At 33.0% G+C, this 23,335-nt stretch overlaps 1 protein-coding gene and 1 pseudogene across 1 annotated transcript in view; both read right to left on the bottom strand.

Annotated features, from left to right (window-relative positions):
- LOC128215401 (CD109 antigen-like) overlaps positions 1-20,417 on the bottom strand; it is a 62,793-nt gene extending 42,376 nt beyond the window's left edge. Inside the window, exons 1-6 of the mRNA XM_052922087.1 lie at positions 20,348-20,417; positions 19,199-19,281; positions 5,661-5,829; positions 4,311-4,381; positions 3,210-3,335; positions 254-293 (exon numbers count right to left, since the gene is read on the bottom strand). Of these exons, the coding sequence (XP_052778047.1) occupies positions 254-293; positions 3,210-3,335; positions 4,311-4,381; positions 5,661-5,829; positions 19,199-19,281; positions 20,348-20,417 (559 nt within the window). The remainder of the gene's footprint in view (positions 1-253; positions 294-3,209; positions 3,336-4,310; positions 4,382-5,660; positions 5,830-19,198; positions 19,282-20,347) is intronic.
- A 253-nt stretch (positions 20,418-20,670) lies between these two features.
- The window catches only part of LOC128215400 (alpha-1-inhibitor 3-like), a 34,341-nt pseudogene continuing 31,676 nt past the window's right edge, over positions 20,671-23,335 (bottom strand).

Raw genomic sequence — 23,335 nt, 5'->3', positions numbered from 1 at the left:
GTGCCATTTATAGATAAATGCCAAATGTAACCGTTTAGTAAAACAATATAAAGAAAATCCATGACCTATGCGGGCATTTTCAAATATAAACATGTTAGGAAAATTCAATGTGCAATTACAAATCGATCCCTCAAGATAAGAAAATAATAGGGGTTGCGACACTTTACCTTACCGTGTAGAAACTAAAAGCACCCGGATGATGTGTAAACAACATTTCAATAATAGGGAGGTGATATATTATATAAAGCATTACCAAATTCTTCAACATCAAACTTTGTGGTTTGGCTATATTTCTGGAATATAAACACGGGTACTCTTACTACTCTACTAGTTCACTACCAATTCAACTAGATATATCACTTATTCAACGAACCTGGTAATAATGCAACATAGCCTTGTTATTATCGAAATTAAACACAAATTAATCTTAATATGCACCCGTTCATTCCCTTTGGATATTTAACACCAAGTTAATATTTTAATATGTATGTGTGCATATTTATATTTAGAACAACCTCAGACACTATCTAATAAATGTGCCTAAAAACAATCAACAATGAAATATGTCATTAAGATAATATTTTTTTATCATTTCATATCCAAAAAAATGTTCTATATTTGTTCGTGTTTATCAATTTCAAAATCATCCCGTGCGTTTCACGAAAATTTGCTGCCTTGATATGTCTTTTATTGTGATTTTATTTTGCTGATACAAATGAAGGGGAAATACGGTCCAATTGATAAAATGAGAACTGCCAACGTAATGCATATTGTAATATATCTTCGAATTATGTTAAGACCAGGCGACTATTCGACTAATACGTTCGATACATAGTCTGGTCAGTTAATGAAGGATATCTTCAAACTAAAGCAGTGCACTCTAAGTGTTCTACACTCAGTTGTCCGTTAAACACAGATGTAATATTTGACCAACTTATACACCATCACCCATGTTACGGCTCTGAAGTATGGGGTCGTTTAATTTTCATGAATGAATAGAGTTCATTCCCGTTTTTGTAAAGAATTACTAAGACTAAAATGTTGGGTAGATGTACTCGTTATAAGATATTGGTTTTAAATAGTGAATATGTAAATTATCTCAAATGTTAGAATTATATATGCTTAAATGATTATAGAATTAGATAGAAACATAAACATATGTAGCAATCTATCTAATATGTTAGAATTATGTATGCTTAAATGTGTATAGAATTAGAAAGAAACATAAATATATATCTTATATCAAACCTTACCTTATCAATGTATATACTACTAAATAAAAATGCTCTTTTGAGAATATTTGCACAGATTACAAGTAATGGCAGGTAGATGACATAAGCCAGTAGCTATTCCGTATACAGAAAGAAAATGTTATTTGAATAATGTGTTCAAGGAGGAGAACATTCTGTATTTGTATATTAACTCAACAATGAAATAAGACAACAAATATATTTACTATATGAGTCACTATGTACGGCGAAATCTAATGATTTAAGAAAAGATATATTGTAATTATAACGGATAAATATTGACAATGCTGTTCTTTTCTCCTCACCTTTTCGTTTTTGATGTGTAGTGTGATATTTTCAACTTAAAAAGTTATTGTTAAATTCTTAATATTCAACTTCATTTAAGAATTGAACATTATTTTTCTGCGTTTCATTGATGTATGAAGTGTCGGAAAAATTACACCTAATTTTCGTAAACATCAAAGGTGTGTATGTATAAATTAGGTGTAATTTTTCCGACACTTCATACATCAATAAAACGCAGAAAAATAATGTTCAAAACTTATAATTATAACTATAAAAAAAAATAAAGATCATTTTTATTTTGCTTTTATCCAAGAACCGCAATTCATCACTCGATAATTCCAAGTAGTTTGTAGCCTTCCACGCGTATGAATATATCATAGCCTTGGCGACACGTGTAGCTAAATTTAGTAAAAATGAGACCAGTAATGGCTGCCGACTCCTCATTTTTTCCCATTTCGAAGCAGATTAAAAGCTCTTTTCAGGTAAGATATTTACTTAAAGGCGACTTGTTTAAATTCTGAAATGTATCTTCCATTATTTCTTGCCTATGACAATATTTTTACCATAAAACCTACTGCCCTGTTGTTTATATTCATGCCATGCCGGCATATCATTACTTTCATAATCCTGTTCATCTAGATCTTAACTTTCATTTTTATCTGTAGCTTCAGGCAAATCATCAAATAAAATGTTCATTAGTTCTTCAATTTCTGGAGAAAACACAACAGCAGCAGTTTGCTCACTCAATTCCGGCACAAACAACTCAAAACCACCAAAAAGATCTTTAAACAAGTCAAAATCTGACAGATCATCCGCCATGTTTCCTCTGCAGACGAACTTTCAGCTTCCAGTTCTCCGCAATCAGTTTGTTGTCATTTATTATCAAAAAATAATACAAGATCAATATTTTTAAAAGGTTTATTGTTCATTGTTTCATTGAACATTGTTCATTTTTTTTTAACCCAAAATATTTTTAAGAAAGAAAATACACATGTAAATAACTTGCTTCTATAACGTGACGTCATGGGTTGTAAATAGAAAGTAGCCCGGTCATGACTATAATTAAACTGATTTGCATACACGAATGCTTCATGGAGAAAATGAATGAATGTCATATAGGTTGTCTTATCCAATAGGATTTAAGCATTGACTCGGACCTGCTCAAAGTTGTAATTATGTATGAATACTGACTATGAACTACCTTATATATGTTTTACTGCGTATGCACAAATAGGCATATTGCCTTGTTTATTTGTATCAAACCTAAACTTCATACAACTCTTAATCATAAGCTATAGTTAAGCTGTTAAGTGAGACATACGTGATCTAGCCATTTTAATAACATCAACAACTGTTCATGTTATAGTTACATTTTGAATTATATTTCTATACCTTAATACTCTTGTAATTGCTTTATTTATAATACTGAAACTTTACTGAGGCATTTTAACATAGAAAGGTCATAGGTCCATTCAAATAGTATTTTAAATTCCTTATGTTTTAGAAAGGTTTAATATTTACGTTCGTAATAAACTAAAAGTATCATTTTCACCTTTTTGCAATACTTAAAAAAAGTTTTTGATTACATTTAACCGCGAGCAATTGACCAAATAAGAACTAAACCAAGAAGTGAGATTGATGATTAGAAACCAAATAGAAAATTGAATCAGTTACCTCATTTGAAACTAGAATAGTCCATTCCCCAAGAACAGGATAATTGGACATTTCCATTTTACCGACGTAAACGCCGCTACTATCCGTGACGTTGGCCCAGCGACGCACGCGATTGGAATCCGCGTCCTTAAAATACGAACACATTGGATGTTATCATAATTATAACTACTACTGTGTTAAAAATTGATAATATTAAATGATGTCAAGAACAAGTATCTTTAAGTCGCCATTGGAAAGTGAGTATAAATGAAATATTTATTGACAAAAAATGTTTTAAAAAGGCAGCAGAAAATTCATTTTGCTTAAAATTGACAGCATGATGTAAGACTTGAATTTAAATGGATCTACTTTTTGCCGATCTTTGTAACGTCTTGTGTTTGTTGTGCTAAGATCTTCTCTCCAAACAAGATCAATACGTGACTGCCGAGACTATCCCTGATGTTTCCATTAGTAGTAAAAAGAAGAGTTTAGTTCAAGGCCGAAACACTTAAGGCAGGTCTATATTGTTCAGTCGGTAATTCTATTTTGACGTGTTCATTTGGTTTTGTATATCGGTCAGTATCGTTTGGGACACTAACTTGTGCTTCTAAACAGGGTTTATATTTATATGCTTGACTATTTGGCACGTCCCTGTAAGTTTTATTTTATTAATGTGTATACTTTCGTTATCAAACTAAAGGGCATCGCATTTTGTTCTGCCTACACAGAAGCGTATTTTCAGTGCAAGGAACTCCCCAATATTTCTTCAAAACACGGGAAAGGTAACGATCAAAAAAACTACCGCTAATATAAGGATCGCATGCAAGACATAAGGTTGTTCGGGGAAGTGAAATCTAGCATTATATCGTTTACGTTTTTCTCCGGCACAGCCACGTTGATTTTGATTCATTCATTCAAAAAGCTCCTATAAAAATGATTGAAAAATTTCTATTTGACATATATTTATTATTATTAAAAGTGGATTATTCAGCCGATCGTATTTGACAGGCAAACAACATTGCAAAACAACAGACATACAATGTCATCACAACAAGAATAATTTACTTTAATTGACTTTCTTTTCCTTCAATTTATCAAAAATATAATAAACAGAACACTTACGAATATGTCTATGGTGAATGTGTCCTGTACCACTCTCCGTTGTTCGTTTATGACCAGAATTCGGAAATGAACTGAAATGCGATTTTATTATTTATTTTTTAACATCATGTGTTCATCTACAACATATATAATAACCAACAAAAACAAATAGGCAAGGATTCAATATAAAGTATTATAAAAAAGCTTATAAATAGTGGCAAAATGACATTGCACAGCAAACTAAGCAATCTTATATTTTCACATTAATTGCTTTTAATGTTTAAAGTCACTATTTGTTTCATAAAATAGATTATTAGGTAAGCTTTTAAATCAATGACGTCAATGAATTGAAGGTACATTTTTATTCATAATGCATAAATTATTATATTAAACCAAAATACAACCATTAAGATTACTTAGCTCATTTGATTGCCAGGTTTTATTTGGTTTCGAATAAAAACAGCACATTCTATTTTCTTTGTAATTTAACATTTGGTTGAACACTATGTTAACATTCGAGTTTTCTTTGGATTAGAGACAGAATAAACATTACATTCCAAATAAAGCATACATTTTAGCGTCAACTTTTATATCGGTTGTATTAACGAAGGAACAGTTGTCTTAACGCAATTAATCAATTTACATAACCCATACCTCCGACATATTTTAGTTGGATGACTTTCTGTGTATTTTAGCAGAAAAGGTGGTACCAGGATTAAAATAAAGAGTGTTATATACCAACATTGTTCGTCCAAGATATAAGTCTATAAAAATGCCTGTATTATTTGCCAAATGGCTTAAAACAAAATCGGTATGCATTGATAAATATAAGATCTTTCATGATTATAACTTCACTAATAAATTGTTGAGATTGGCTTCAAGAGAAAGTATAGCTCAAGGACTTTAGTGCAAGAATATTAATGAAACCTTAGAAGTGTCTCAGGGATATGGAATCATGATAGTAACTACAAATTAAAAAGGTTCCGTAATGAAAAAGTCTAGAGAGAGAGAGAGTGAGAGAGAGAGAGAGAGAGAGAGAGAGAGAGAATATTTCCGATCCGTCGTCCGTTCATTCGTTAGCATCGTTTTCTACATCTCTTTTGCTATACAGACACAGATAATTCATTGTTGATATATCTTGAAATACAAGCTTCAAGGCTATATGCTGCGGTATAATGCTTTTTATACTTATTGTTTTTCGCTTGATCGTAAATATAACTTCTTACTGATGATAAATAACCTCTTGCCCAATGTCCTAGTTAGATACACCCTGTTGAGAGGACAAGGCAATCGTGTCACTTGTGGTCGAACTCGAAGTACGACCTCTTGTTAGGTTGAGTCATATATATATGTCAACTAAACCCCTCTCACCTGTTTGTCCAGCCTTGTAGATGCCTTTGTCCGTCTGTACTAGAGGGTATTGCCTGTCTTCGGAATCGCCTTCTACAAGCACATGGAAATAAGTGCTTCCAACCCTTATTCCATCCTTAGTCACAGTAAGGCTCCCGCTGTAGCTTCCCGTTTTTAAGTTTTCCGGAAACTGTAAATGGAAACACAGAATTTAGATATGCATTTTTTAATTTCTCAATTTCAGTGTTTTCTTCGTAACATTTACGATATTGCAATTGACAGTAGGGATCGAAGTTCATTAAATTCTACATGCTAAACAATATCATTTGCTGGGGACTGCTACTAGTATGCATTTAAAAAAATCTCAGTTTGTTAGACATGTATATGTACAAAAACAGTAGTGTAAGATAGTACAAAGAAGGCTGTGAAGTAATACTTGTATAATAGTCTTGTTTAAATACATAGTCACGAACTCACCATTATGCTTAAAAGTACCCTCGGTTTATCTTAAAAAGAAAACGCATGCAATTTAGGTCATAATTACAGTGTATATTTCTGTAATAAAGTCAGGAATATATGACAGAAGATGTTATAAAAAACTGTACTCTATTTGTTTACTTTTTTAGAGAAATGAATTGAAGTATTGAATTTATTTGTAAAGGTTAACCTTTATCCGCGATTAAGTTGACATTGTCGGGTTCAAATGTATTCGGCGCTCTAGGGACCAATAACATGCTGATCCTGTGACTGCCGTTCATTGGGTTGATGGCGTCATTGTAGGCCGTTGCCAAGTCGCAGAAAACGACAAATTTGTGGCCTGGGATGATGCGATTGGGAATTATCGTATCCATTTTCCTAAATAGTTGAAACTATATATAGGATCTATGTCCGTTTTTATGAAGATTCGATTCGTTTTAAAACGGTATGAACATGCTACAATAAAGATGGACCTAAGTTAAGTTATGTAACATGAACCATTAAAAAGGAAATTTGATGTTATTTAAGTTGGTACAAGTAATTTTGAGTCAATCAGTACTGGTATCCTTTCAAACGTCATAACAAACATGCTCTAATGAGAATTTAACCTTGGACTCGTTAATGAGGCGTATACCTTTACCTCAAGACCACCATGTCGCAAACAAAAGAAAAAAATACATTAATATAAATTAATTTAAGACTTATCATCTTAAGCCTATTGATGTGCACATTAACCGCGTTAGCTCTTTGCGTATGCTATCCGCCTACCTAACAAGTACTGTATATTTTTTAAATCCTCCAAAAGCGGAGAGGGCTTTGGTTAATGTATATATGAGCTTATGAATGAACCCGTTTAACGAAATAGCGAACGTTTTAGCCAAAATTTAGAATAATTCTTTGTTGTTAAAGGTCATTTTCTAATTGCATCTCATCTCAATCTGTATTGGTAAAGGAACACCTTGCGAAAACTGAAATAGTCAGACAGTATACGCATGTAACAATGGTTAATGACACTAATATTAATCTGACTCAAAGTGCGTTATATGCATACCAATAGGTGTATGCGGCCTCTACCGACCGGGCCAGGCAAAATAACCAACACACCGCCAACAAGCCTCCACCTTTAAAACAGTACATATAATATAAACAGGATTATTCTCTTTTTTCAAATAGATCTGAGTTTATCTATGTTATTAAAAAAAGTGATGAAAAGAAATTTATCATAGTACATGCGAACTGATAAATTAATAATATTACTATATTATAATGTTACTTGTTTGTATTTCGAACATATATTTAAATACAACTTGCCTATTGATAGCTTGTGCATTTTAAATAGTAGATTCACAGATAAAATTTTAATCATTAAATACAAATATTGCATACAGGAGATCATATTTGCAAAACCATGGTGTTAATGATTTGTATCAGTGAGAAAATGTTATAACAAAATATTTATCAACTAAAGGCAAAACACAGCAAAAGGCCTTATCAAAAGATTGTAAGACCATATTACTATCATACTACGCAAGGTTTGCGACTGTCACAGTCATTGTCAGAATCAGTCATGATACCAAAGTACAATTAAAGCATTTGTGATAGACAACATACACGTAAAAAGCAAAAACTATGACTGAAAACAATAACCTGATTTTATAACTACCATAACACTTTCGATAAAATAACCTAATAAGAGAATAATAGAAAACTCGACTTTACCGTACTTTTTGTAACCTCCATCATCATGCAGTTAAACAGCAGAGGACATCTGATTTATAGCATCAACGGATCTTTACGCGCATGCGTTACAATACAGCTGTCACTTGCGTTGGCGACGGCTGGATGGATTTATTTGGATGTGAAGAGTTGAGTAATGTTGGGGAATAAGTTGATCCGTTTATGGTAAATAAAATTCTCGATTATGTTATAGGTAAAGTTTGCTCTTATGAGACTGAAGTTTTTAATATTTGTTAGAACTGTGATAAGTTGAAGACTAGTCTACAGTAAACTCCCTTTTCGCTGTCCGTTTAAAGGCGTTTGTGAAGTCTGTTCTGAAGTACTCTCCGTGTTCGCCTCTCGTTTCTTGCCTGTTAGGACTGAACCCGGAGATATTTTTCAATAATCGTTTGTGCCACTGTAGTGTATATGTTTATTTACAACTAAAATGTGTCATTAATTTAACGGTATAATCTAGTTGTTCATTTCCATTTGCATTCCATTTGTCGGAAATTGAATTTTACTGCCATGTTCACGCTATTCGCTTCCACTGACCGCATTCAAATTCTGTTTAAAATGTCGTTTTATTTTTCTGTATCCTTGCATACAAATCTGATCAGCATGAGCACGGGATAATACAATAAACAATTCTTGGTGAAATGGACCAAAGCCTTGCGGTGCTATGATTGCAAACAACACTCCTATTTAACGATTATAGTACAGTAAATATGACCGTTAAGTGAAACCTGCCAAATATGTTTTTATTCATTTGTCTTTGATCAAATTGAACATTTGTTCTTAATGACACATTCTTATTCAGCTTGTTTTATATTGCATACCATAAACTTTTAATTGTCATTCTGGGAAATATTGCCACTATTAAGATAAACACAGATGACATTGCTGACTATTGATACGATTAGTCTATGTACCTTTGCGTGCGCAGTGAATATGGTTTTCGCAAAACAAATGCGTAAAGCGTATACACGGAATTCCGTCATTACATTTAAAGAAATGCGCATCGTTTGGTAGCGCAGTTAACATCCCAGTGCTTTCGGCGCTTTGATTACTTTAATAGTCATTGCACTGATAGGCTGAGACAGCTGAAGTACGATAAGTTCAAAAAACCTTGTAATCTTCTAAACGGATTTGTCTTCTAAACTGGAACATGCTAAAAAGATCAAAACCAATCCGATTATGCAATTTTTTATATTTAAAGGAATGTTGTTGATATGGAAACTAAGCCAGACATTTAAGGAGGATCACGTTCTTCTTTAATGTTTACTTTCTGAGAAGGCCGTAACTGATGTTTGCGAAACTCTTGGCCCTATCCCGTTGCATGCTTGATCTAAAATGTCGGTTTAAATAATGGTTAAAACTTGCATTGATATTCTCAATGTCAATTGTGTCCTCATGCAATAAAATATTATTAAAGCAATGTTTACATTCACTTCAAGCTATAATTCAATATTGGACGTAATGGCGACACGTCCTCTCCGTACTAATAAAAATGCAATAAACTTTCTCTATGTCTTAGTATAATTCTTTTGGTGTAGTCAACATTTGTATCCTAAATATATTTTCTTGTGTTATAAATCGCTGTATTTTGGAACAAAACGCTTGGTTTCAGTAACCGTTCGCAATGATATAAAGAAAGACAGTGTAAAAATATGATATTTTTTTTAATACCTTGTAAAAACATTATCATTATGTTATAGAAAAATCAATAATATCGCTATAAATATACTACGCTGACTATTTCTATTTTGCTGATTCAGTGTGTGTATACAACGTGATAAATTGCGTCATAAATGCTACATAGGAAAGTAATATCTTGCTTCGAATAAAGACTTTAAACAAAGATAACTTCACTTTTTTTAAAATGAAACATAGCGCAGTATATGCCGCTTACGGAGCCCGGCCTTTGGTCTTTCACCAGATATTTATTCAGACTTTAGTTTCTTAAACACTTCGACAAACTTTTTCACAAAACGGTCGTCTGACGGAGGTAGCGCTGACAAAACTTTATTTTGGAAACAGGTTTATCGAAGTGTTTTATAAAACTAATCACCTTAAGAAACCGGGTAACAAAACGAAGGTGGGGTTCCTTTAACGGCATAGACTGCCCGTAGCATATATCACGTAATTTATCACGTGGTATACACACACACTGTGATTGCATCCTTGCATGCTTTTTAGACGTTTGATAATTCGAACAAACAAACAGTTGCACGATATTTATCATAACGATATTTCTGTAAACTAAAAACAATAATTATATTCGACATCGTTCATATCTAATTTACACCAAAATAGCACAAGAGTCATTGTGGTTCAAAGTTGAATATAAAGTCATAGCCCAGAACAAACTTTTTGTATTGAACGTTCATAACTGCAGGATCTAGGTTTCCAAAAAACAGCTTAGGGCACGCTCCGGAAAATTATAGGTTTAAAAAAGAAACCGTACGTAAGAAATCGTCAAAAGAAATGTAGATAATGTTTTTTTTCAAATAATTTGAAATATTTTAAAAGACGCCAGTTGATGTTTATTATCATCAAATTACATGCATCGTGACAGTGACTTCTTTACGACCGTGTACGTAACGGCTGTATAGAGTTTGCCCTTGAATGTCAGACAGGTTTGCTCGGTTTTCTTGGTAAAAACCAAACAATCCCCATTGGATTGAGATATTGTCACCATCATCGTATGACATGAGTGGTAACTACTTTTCGACATTATAAGTAACTGCTATGTAGAGCATGTCATTTTGTATCTTGTTCCAATGTGTTGCCTCAGTAACTGCCAATGGATCCAATCGTTGATTGGAAATCAGAATGACATGTATGCATACATTCAGCAACACAGTTCCACTCAGCATTATTAAGATAGTGTTATAAATATATATTTTACCTAATAATGAACGTATAAAATAACTTTTTGCATAACAAATGATCTAATAAATTGTTCTTTAAACAATTAATTACTTTCCTTTTATTTCAAACACCATTATCAATATCAATTCACTGTCAAACCCTTTTAATGTCAACGCATTTATATTGGTGTTCAAGTTCAATTAATCTAGGCAAAAGGGTTTTGCAAATTATACTGGTAAACTACATTATAAGGTGTAATCTGTAAAGATTACATTGAAGCATCGAGCGGATTAACTCATAGGAAATTATTGTGTCTCACGTTTGTATACAATTAATAACTATTTTAGTATGAAAATAAGCATAGTCGGATTGGTTTGATGTTTTAATCATTTGTTAGTTTAGATGACAAAGCAGTTTCAGGAAATAACAAGGTGTTATGAACATAACGCACTAAGCTTGAACAGCCTGTCGGTATATAGTTTACAACATAATACAAATCTTTCCAAGAATACCGGATAAAAAACATTCTTATATAAAAACAACAACAAAAATATCGTTCTTGGAACTGACGGTTTCAATAAGGAGAAACAGTAAGACCGTGTGCATATTACTCGAATCAAAGCGTGTCATAATAAGCTAATCGCATTACAGAAAAGAGATTAAGCTTAAACAACTGTTCATTGTTCTGACATTTTCAGCTAAATGTTTATTATTTGTCCTCTGATTAGGCTCAACTACTTAATAAATGCCAAAAAGTTACGTTTAATACTTTTTAGTTGGGTTTCCAGCAAGTTCCCAGCTTAATTGTTAAAACTCATGGTGTTGAGGAATTTTAAGACAAAGCCCAGTGTTCGTAAAATATCAAATCATATTTCTTAGTAAACATATATATGTGACATATACAACTATAATATAATTTGACCATTTACATAAAACATACGTTTAGCATGCTAATGAATCAATCCAGTTGTAAGGCGGCGAATTCATACATAAATGACTGTCGTATTGGTAAGGCATGCGTACTAATGTTAAAAATGCACCCTAATTCATTTATACTTTTACAAAGGTTTTGCTACAAAGATGATATTTATTGCACTTGTTCTCCAGATAAGATAACCCAAGGCAAATATCATCTACATTGTCAGCTGTACAAATGTCCGTCATTAAAAATGTACTTTTGCTAAGGTTTGGAAAAGAACTTTTTAAGATATATTTACCCTTCGTTCTAATCCTTTTCTAGATTGTACATGTTGTTTTTTTTTTCTTTTTTTTATGTTATGTGACTGTATACACTGATGCATAAAATATGTTTAAACTATGGCACATATCAAGTGCTAAGGTGAGCGTTCGTTTGCCTTATCATCTATTCGAAATGCAAATATCAAATAACCATTGTTTCACAACATTGTCTATGCCAGCGTTTTCTTACATGTGAAAGTATCAACGCTTAATAATACGTGCAGACTGAGTTCTTTTAGAACAAAAAAAAAACATGAAGCAACAAGAATGGAATTGCACAGTATTAAAGGCACATGCCTTTACAAACATAGTGAGGAATTTAGGACTCTACAAACATTCAAACTATCCAAATATAATGAGGCAATCTATGACACAGTTGAAAGCTACACACTTGACTCCTGCATTAATGTTGACAGTTTCGGGAGAAAATTCGTACGGACGGAGAAAAAACGGTCCTTTACTGTGATTAAGGAAGGACTGCGGGTTGTGGTGGGTGTTACCACTCATATATATGTTGATTCATACAACAAACACGCTCTGTTAGTGCAGATTGACACATGTATAAACAAGAATGGACCAATCTTTGAAAATGCCTTATTGTACATGTGATAAAATTTTACAAATTGTCATAGCTTATAGCGTAGACTAAAATTTGGAATCTAAGCCCATCAAGCATCAGGGCTTAATGTGCAGGTACACAATGTTAACGAAGTCCTTTATGCAATGTGCTTTCCTTTATGAGTTTAGCCCACACCAAACTGATGTTTCGTTCCCCGGCTTTACCGCTCCTATTTTTTTGAAAATGTACAAAAAAATATTTATTTATTTTTGTGCGCCCGCTCTAAATTTTTTTATCGCGAACCAGATTTTTTTTTAGTAATATTTCTTTTAAAGGCTGAAAAAAATAACAATTTTCATTTGTCTACGCTAGTTTAAGTATTTTTGTAAGGAAATTTACCGATGCGTTATGTTTTATACTGTATTTCGATCGGTTTAGCATTTTGGTTTCAATAAATTCAATCAAAATGGCGGAGTCCGGTATAAACACTGTGGCTCAAATTTTGCAAATTTAGTCTTATCTTTCAAATAACAATAAATGTATTTTGACCATGCCTAAAGTCATTGTTCATCATCTCATGCAGTAAAGGATCATTTATTAAATCAATTATTATGCAATTAAACATACTAGTGTACTAGTGTAGCTACATTAATGAGTGTTCAGGGATACTTTTTTATTAATTTGACATTTCTAATGTATCCCTGTAACCACGTCTCGTGTCCGTCATAATAAAAACATCGTCAATAGACTCGTTGACGGCCATGAAGGTGGTCTTGTAATTAGTGATTCATTTTAGATGGAAATCAAATTGATCACAATGACTCATAAAATTAAGTAGTATTTGATTCAAGTCATAAAACAAGTAACAATACTCTTACCTTAAGACGTCGATGCTAAAATAACAGCTTCACTTAACAGGAACATGGCTCATTGTTTGGCCCAAATTGATTTATCAAAGTCATTTTTGACCAACTTCTGACAAAACAACAGTTTTCGAACAAATATCTTTTCACAAATAGCGATGTTAACACTGGGCCGTATAGACCAATAAATAGGTAAGCATAAGCTAAGTTTGTCACCCAATTTTCAACTTTCTTTTACAGTATAATTCGGGATTATAAAAACATCTCACTGACCATAAAATTACTCTGATCATATTTTAGTCCAATTCTTTTCGATAAGCACATCCCATTACTGTGATAATCAAAACGAAATTAAGTCAAGAAATTTAAATATATATAGAGTCTGATGTTCGAATGTGCCAGTGTAAAACATCATGTTTTAAACATCCAAAATCAAACCTTATGAATGTCTAAATATAGTTGCAAATGATGTTAAATTGATTCATTGTGGATTTATATAATTCATTTCATTTTTTCCTAAAAGCAGCATTCTTTTATTATGAATAATATCTACTATTATGTTTTGATTATATTAGAACTTGGTTTATCCATATAACGTGTTTTCTAAAAACAGATGAATGAATAGTATGTAATCGGACATTTTCCCTATGTCCATTAGAGGTTCAGGTCTGGATTGCATTCAAATGGGTTTAAGGGCAATTTTATTGAACAATATGTCTTATTGTTATTGATCAAAATAATAAAAATATTTTTTCGCTCTTCGCTTGCTTCAGGTTTTATGAAAACTGACAAATTGTATATTTTTTTCGCTCGCTTCAATCGCTTTTGGCAAAAATCCGAGGAACGAAACATTAATTTGGTGTGACCTTACCTGCATAGTCATATAGGAACGTTTTTCTAATAAAGCGGAAATGAATGTTCTTTTATATAAGCAATAACATAAGGTTAACTGCAAAGTTACTGCATTTATATTACCAATGTTTCTTTTTAATTGAGAAATCTGCTATATGGGTTTAACCATGATTAAGAATGAACATATTTTGTATAATATGAAGCAGTGTGATAGTGCTATTCATAGATCGAAATGCTTTGCATTTTAATAGCTACATGTGAAAAAGACTCCTCCAACCGAGTAGACCTACACATCACTTTTTCGATATATATCGTATTAGCAAATAAGCACTTCTTGATAGTTTCAGAGGGCTAATTTCTGGCTATATTCGCTGCCAATCACAGGCCAATTTTTTAATGTATGTAATCCAGGTTATTCTTTAAGTTTTTTGATGAGTAAGTATACTTTTTTGCTCGCGGTCTTAGAAAGTGAATTGATTGTAATTATATCCGTTCAAAAGTGACGATCTCTTGAGTGTTGAGACGATTTGCGAAATAACATTGGCGGGAATGTACGAGGGTTTGAAAGTTTGGTATATAAGAACTAGGAAGGCCGGTTTGCCACTCGAGGTTTTAATTCTGCAGGGGTATTATTCATATACAGTCGAAACTCGTTATGTCGACTTGTCGGGACCTAGGGAAAAAAGTCGAGATAACGAACATTCGACACATCCGAATTACAAAAAAGTATCACCAATCCCAACACATATGCGTTTGATATATATCCGACATCCTACTTCTGCAATTGAACGGTCTTGTTACGGTCGTGGAGACAGCAAACGTATTATTTATAAAACAAGTAATAACAAATGAATTATATGTGCCAAATTTATTTAATTCGCGTTCAAGGATTACACAAATCAGATATAAAACCATAATCACATACACTTATATTCTTACAAAACGGTAAAGCACATATGACAACAACTTAAAATAGTACATTCGTTACGACTGTTTTGTACATGCAGTGTAGAGAAATTACTTCGTCACGTAACTTTCAATGTTGTCGATTTTTCCGATGATGTCATCGTCGACCTAATTCGTGCGTCTAAATGTATAGCTTGATCAATAAAAGACTCTTTAATAAAAAACATAGACAAACAACTTAAATAATTTACACCTATCAATTAACATCCAATTATGACAGTTTGTTATTTTGACACGCACGGTAATTTAGCGACATGCCGCAAACCTTCATAACAATTTTCGCACCTATAACTCGATCTACAGTTCGACATAAGAAACAAGGAAAATGTGTAAAATTCGACCACTGGGACTGAAATAGGAGGTCGACATAGCGAAAAAATCGAGATAAAAAATCGACACAAGCAGATTTATTTTATATAGAATAAGAAGGAATGAATTCGGGACCGCAGAAAAAAGTCGACACAACCGGAAAGTCGAGATATCCGACGTCAACATAGCGAATTTGCACTGTACCTAGTCGTGTGTCCCACTCTTCCCGCCCTTATTGCTATTACTATTGTTATTTGAGTATTTATATTTTGTTTTCCATTAAAACGAGTGTTTCGATTGGACAGTAAATAAAAGTACATGGAATCACTGGGGCCTGTCGAAGAATGAGGACAAAATCTATGTTGAAAAATGCCCCCGTGTGTTTAAACTATGAGAATTGTTGAACATGGAATAAAGTGCTACTTTTGTGTTTATTAAAGATAATCATCTATTATATTTACCTTCATAATAGAAATGCCTTAAGTTATAAAGGAAACACTAATAAAGCATGACGTTCATCCTTAACTATTCCTTTGCTGTAGAAACAAATACTTTGCTTTTCTACAGCTTCAATTTAAACGGTGATGCCTCACACCTTAATTCAGCTTACCCACTACTAAGTTGGCGGGAAATATATATTTAACAAGGTTTTCTGTGTCGTATGTTAGCAATTTTTTTATATAGCCGCAGTTTCTTTCCTTATGTATGAACATTTATACTTGTGTTTGTTGTTTTAATATTATGGCATTCAAGTTTAACTTGATTTAGCATTGATGTATGATACACATACATAATATTATAAAAACAATTCTCAGAAAAAATAAATAATGGCAGCATCATTGAGTGGGACTAAAACAGTGACAATAAAGTGATTTGTTCATATTCATATGATTCTCTAACTCTTCGTTAGGTGAACAGTGCAGAACATAAACAATTATATATTCATAATTATATCGAATGATAAGTAGTTCTTTGAACAAGGAAAGAAGAATTCGTCTCGCAAAAGGAAAGTAGCATTAAACACAACATATGTTTATGATTCAAAGCAGCCATATATATACGTCCAGTAAACATGTTTGCGGCGATCGTTTGCTGTTTGGTTTTCCGCTTGCAGAGTATGCGCTGCTTTGCAACAGTGATACAAAACAACACGTTTGCTAGTGTTTCGTAAATGCTCACCTTACTGAACGCACTGCAGTATTATAAAGACATATTTTTATAATTATTATTACGTTATCCATTAAGTGTGTAGGAGGTGACAGTTATACGTCGTGTAAGTCTGCAGCTGAAGCAGTGCACAAAATGTTGGTAGACCAAAAATGACCACTTCAGAGTCAGCATGACGACGACAGGCCCGACGAAGAGCTGGTCTCTGGTATGGTTATTAATCATTCTTATTAGTATGTTGTTTATTAAATATTAAACGAATCGGATATATCGTTGTTACGACATCATTTAATAACTTTGATATTTGTTGCAATAGTCCATTCACGCTGTTTTTGTGACTATTGTTTAATACGTGTTACCATTATGTATTTTATCATTTATCTGATTTCTTTTCTTTTATATTGTGACGTTTAGCATAATGCAATGTTATATTACGATATGGTATATGTTTATACCACAGAGTTTCTCTTCACTTAGCCCATGTTTCACATGAATTATTTTAATCCATAACTACCTAGAATTAATGTGTATGTTTTAAACAATTCGTTTTAGCGAACAATTCTGAAGAGTATGATGCTGCGACTCCCTCTTTGAAGAGACCATCGTCACAAACTGCCTAAGATACTTGTCTCGTGACCCTTTTTTTATCTTGAGTCGGAGGCTGAAAATTTGATATATATCTGTTATGATATAATTTTCACAGCAGGTTATAGCAATATACAAATAATGTATTTAACTACTGTGCACTTCATGCATTTATGTGTTCCTGATAATGTGTTACAGTTATACTAAATATTAACCGCATGGTTCATATCTAAATAGTAAACAAATCTGACAATTTTAGCAGATCCTTCCGTTGATGTTTTGTCACAAATTTTACATGTATGTCTTTGAGAGCATGATGAATATGAAGCAAGGAATGCCAAGGATAACCTTGCTTAAAAGGTGGATTGAAGAAGTTGATTGGCAAAAATTCGACTTTAACAGTTGTGTTTTGTTTGACATCATCATCAGCATCATTATCATCATCATCATCATCGCCACCAAAATCATCATCATCATCATCATCATCATCATCATCATCATCATCATCATCATCATCATCATGAATTAAAGCCACACCGATGGGGCTGACCGGATAGCGCTGCACAATCTGCTATTTTATTAAATTCCTCGTTCGCGGTATTACCTCAATTGTTCAAAAGGTCGGTCTGTCTTTTCTGTCTGACATGTCAATTTATTAATCATTCATTCATTGTTATTCACAACCAATTCTCGGGGACATGTTGGAATATATATGCAGGTAAATTCGCACTTAACAATTGATATGGATGATGTTATGTTTATGTAATGGAAGTTAACATATAAATATTTACTCGTATAAGCCAAATTAAATCATGGATGCTGGTATGTGTATGCTGTGGAGATTAACTCGTATTTTATACCAATTATTACCGATGTTGTAATATGTAATGTATTTGTGTTCATACGTACTAGCCATTTTAAGGATGGTGTTATGTGTATGCCGTGGAGACCTTGTTTAGATTACATAATTTTGCCGTACGTTTGTATATCACTATTCGCATATTTATTCAAGCTTACAATTAGATATGTATATATCCAAGCATCCCGTAACTAAAACAATGATAGCTAAAGTTGTTTAATATGTTAACATACTAGGTAAAAGTGGACTGTCTGTAAATTCTAAAACGATTGAAAAAAAATCGACGATTTCCTTTGTGTATTTATTGACAGCAATTAAATAAATATACAATAAATATACCATCACCTATTCATAATATTTTAAATTCTTTACATTGGTTGATTTTTAAAATAATTTAAATTGGTATCAATATATCATAGTTTTTATCAATTGTGTTCCTTTCTTTACTTGATTTGAACATTGAAACAGAAATTCTCAGATTGTTAAATCTGTTTGTTGAACCTGTACCTGAAATAAGAACAAAATACAATGGAACAGCGTTAAGGCAAGGTAGTTTATAATAGAACACTATCAATACCTTGATCAAGGAGATTTTTAACCAGATCGGTATATTAAAATCAGTTTATTGACACAATGTTTATAGGTGTAAAATTGTGTTATCACCATATAAGTGTATTGAAACAAATTTGGTTTATCTTTGATTTATATCTGCATTAGTAATTGAAACACTGTCTCGTATACATATGACTTTGCTCTTAACATGTATGAGTTTTATCTACTTACACTTCACTACCCAACCTTAGTCGTACACCACTTCTGAAAGACAAATATTGTATTTGTGTTTAACTTCCAGGCAACCTTTGCTACTATCTGCATTCTTTAGACAGTGCATTAGTTATCATATTAATGGATAAAGTTACTCATTCTTAGTGCTGGACAACAGTTTGAAAGTGGAAATAATACTAAATGGTCATTTGAGTATCAATTAGTAACATTTTAGACTTATGACAATACCATTAAACCACTAAATAAACCATTTAAATTTTGGCACCCAGCTCACCATGGGCATCTACATCCGGTCGTTTCCCCCCACACAGCCACATTCTATTCCGCACACGTCACAAATATTTGAGTTCTTCGCTTTCAGAGGAACGTAAAACACTGTCATCTGGTTACCTGCAAAAAAGAACAATATGATTGACCAATGTGGTTCCATTGTTACATAAAATATTCTTTTATGAATGCATCATTTTTGTCCATGTTATTTTTTAATAATGATGCAATAATTTTCTTTGCATGAAATAACCAGTAAATTTAGCTACAGACCGTTCCAAGGCGTTACCATACACTCATTGATTAACACACCTGGTTTTTATTAAGTATAAATGCATTGTCTTGTTTGTGGAGTTTCATGCTGTTCCATGTGTCTTGTTTGAGATTAAATTTGTTGTATTATATATCTTTGGCGTTAACCCTGTAACATTAAACGGTGTGTATGTCTAAATGTTTGGTTACTGAGCTGGTTCTGTAGGTTTTCATATTACTATTGAACTAATTGTTTTTACTGTTCTCAAAGAGTTTGGTTCGTGTCGTTATGTTTATAACTCTGTTTTCTAATCAACTCCAAATGAATAGATATTTAACTTAAAAGTAAGCATAAACCGAGCAATAATGGTTTAGCTGAATACGCGAATTCATATGTTATACTAAATGTCCATAAAACTACGACATCGTACAAATTTCCTCTAAATTACTGCTGCAAACTAGATACAATTACTTTGTTTTACAATTGAACAGCATATTTTGTTTTAAAACGCAAGGTTCATCAATATTTTTACAAAACCAAAATTATTTGTTAAGACACCATTTACATACTTAAATCGAGTTATATATAGAAGTTTCTAACGAGTATAATATACCGATATGCAGCATGCCTTTACTTATCACATTCACCGAATTTAATACGTGCTCCTTAACCATGTAAATTTACGAAGTGCAACTAACCTTCGCTCCCCACCTACACAATATCGAACAAGTGCTCCTTACCAATGTGAAATAGCATAATGGTTCTCACATTCCATGAACATTGCCTTGCTTACCACATACACCGTATTCAATGAATAATTGCTCCTTACCACTATTATTAAGTACCATGCGCCTGCATTTGTGTTCAACCGACATGGTAATAAACACTTGTTTGACCAACACACAGGTAACAACGATATAAGTACAAACTACTTGCTTGGTTCGTAGTATTCGTACACTGTGCATGGAACCGGCTTCACTGCGGCAACCATGGTGTCTCGGACCATGCTTATGTCCACACATACCTTCGCTTCGGTAACCTATAGTATTGCAATGACGAATAGCAACGATAACAACTGAAGTATATCATAATTATAGGAATGAGATCATATAAATATTACAATGAAACAATACCAAATTTTAAAAAAAGGTTGTTTAGATCAAGAAGGCAACGTCCCAAACGACATGAACTAAATCTTAAGAAAATAACACAACATACGAAAACACAACTAACTAAACCAACATGCATCAACATTTTTACTAGAACACGAGTCCATTGGGGGTAAAATTAGTTTGTTTAACAACTTTTTTCTCTTGAATTTCGGTCCGCATAAGTAGCTCATGTCCAGATATTCCGTATCTAAATGCATTGAATCCTGACGGAATTCCTATCTCAGCAACAACCATACCGCTAATGTCTTCTTCCAACCAACTGCAATGTGTCAAAATTGAATTGTTTGTCTAATTGTATGCAAAACAATCGAAAAGCTCGTGCCACAACCAATTCGTAATTGAGTAAAATATGGACACGTTATAAGTCACAAATTTAATAAACATATTAACGAAATCTGCTGGTTAGTAAGTCCCTGGTAGGCTACCTAACTTTAGACTACTTTGTCGCCTGTTAAACAGAATTACCTCCCACTTGCGCCATCAGCTAAAATGTATATCCATAGTAAGGAAAAAGACTGAAACAAAGCGAAAGGTTTGATATATCAGTATAAAATTTCATTTAAAACTTGCCATATAATTTTAATATTTTAATACAAAAAAATATTCTGGGTTGACATGTTTGCTTCAACCGCACCGACATGCAACCAAACATAGATAATCGTCAAATCATTTTAAATATACAAAGGATAGATTCAATATTCGAATATTGTTAACATGAGAAAGAGCAGATTGATATAAGCTCTAACCAACGTTCTTTTTTCTGTCTATTTGATTTCTTTCAATTGCTCACAAATACTCAATGGCTACTTAAATGTGCTTTTTTAGACCGACTACAATATAATGAAATTTCACAAATGCAAAGCTTATATCACTTCAGTTGTATAACATGAACCCTAATAATTAACAACGGAAAAGATACACCAATCACAGTCGCCGTTTTAAAGACAATTCGTTTCATGTATGTGTATCTTTGATATAGCTTACCTAATACAAGAACGAACTGTAAAACCATTAACGGACTCTTTTATAACATCAACCTCCAGACGGAGATCTTGGTCTTCAAGATCCATGAATATATTGAAGAACAAGGATACCTAAAATCCAGAAAATTGCATTTCATGTCTAAAATGCTCGTGAAACAAAAAAAAACAACATTATCTACAAAAGAGAAGAACTGCGTACAATATTTGAATTCGAAGCCCTATTATTCTCTTGCATTATTTATTTCTGGTTACAGTATTATCATACTCTCGAACTACGAAGTTGTAAGGAATATACTGGAATATACTGGACACACTAGTGCGTCCTTTTTAAATGTCTGACGAGATAAATAGATAGGTAGGCAGACAGAATGAATATTTTCCACGGTGTTATAGCTCTAAACTGCTATCAATATACTTTAAAACAAAATCCTTTTCCAAAACCCATCGCCAGATCTTAATGAAACCTGATGCACGCCAAGCATAGTTCTGCATTGCGTAAGCAGGATTCATTCGAATATTTTGTTCACACTGTTAATGTATTTAAGTGTTGTTGTTTTTCAACCATGAGTGTATATAGACATAACTATGCGCGCCTCAGCCCTATAATCCCGTACCGGATATTAAGTTGCAAGCCATCGACAGGGTTCACATGAATATTTGACCGGTAGCATGGTGATTTAGCCTTTCATATTATTAAATTTAAGTATACAATTAAAGAGATTAATTCAAGCGCTTCATCTAAACAAAACCCTGGCCTTATGTGGTAAAACTTCAAAAGTGGAAGTGATCGATATCAAGCTTAGTAGCACATATGATTTGGCTGAATTATAAATACTAACGTACATGTTAAACAATGATTAACATAGATGCCTACCGTAATAATGGCTTTAGATTCACCAAGTGCATGAACGGAAATTTCGCTGGTATCTGTCGAAAGCTGTAAACATTCAAAATATGGAAAATCGATTACAATTTTAAAACACTACTGTCAATTAATTTTGATCTACTTAAGATATGGAAGTTATAGGGGACGAGCATAGTTGGAATTAAATGAAACAAAAATACTGTTTACAGTCTTGTTATGTGTGTTTAAATTCAATGAAACTCTGATTGTTTTCAAACCTATCAAATTAACAATGTCGAAGTCTTTGCAAGCATAACTAGAAACGTTACATTTTGACATTGTTATTAACTAATGAATTATCACAATGATATAATTTCGAATGACGTATAGTCGATACCTAGTGTAAAAAGTAATTGCCTCACTGATCAATGCCAAAGTCATTGTACTTGAAAGGCAAACGGTCGATACATATTTTCAAATGTAGTTGAAACTCTTATGAAAACACAAATCATTACGATGGCTTACCAATACACTATAACTCCACGAAAAGAAAATGCCACCTTCAAACGTTATTTATTTAAAGCTCAAATGAGACGCTGACAGCTCGGAGGGTGAGGCCGGACAAGGGTTGTCTCTTTGCTCATTTCCTCAGTGAAAGCCGACAACATTTCATTTTATTATAAAAAATGAATGGTTTCTTACATCAACTGGCTGCAACACCATTGCATTTTCCGGCGTTATTCGGAATTTTCGCTTATGATGACGGTCGTCCATGTATGATATCCAGATAGTCATGTCAGCAGGCGGTGACTTCATCAGTGCCCCAAATGCAGCGAGTGCCTCTAGTCCTATCATTGTGTCCTAAGGGTAAACAATACGGAATATCTAATTGAGACATTGTCACATTGGACTCAGACCAATCGTT

Source organism: Mya arenaria, chromosome 13 (assembly GCF_026914265.1).
Source record: "Mya arenaria isolate MELC-2E11 chromosome 13, ASM2691426v1".
In the NCBI taxonomy this organism is placed as follows: Eukaryota; Metazoa; Mollusca; class Bivalvia; order Myida; family Myidae; genus Mya; species Mya arenaria.
The sequence above is the reverse complement of the archived record's forward strand: the minus strand, read 5'-3'. Positions and strand labels throughout refer to the sequence as shown.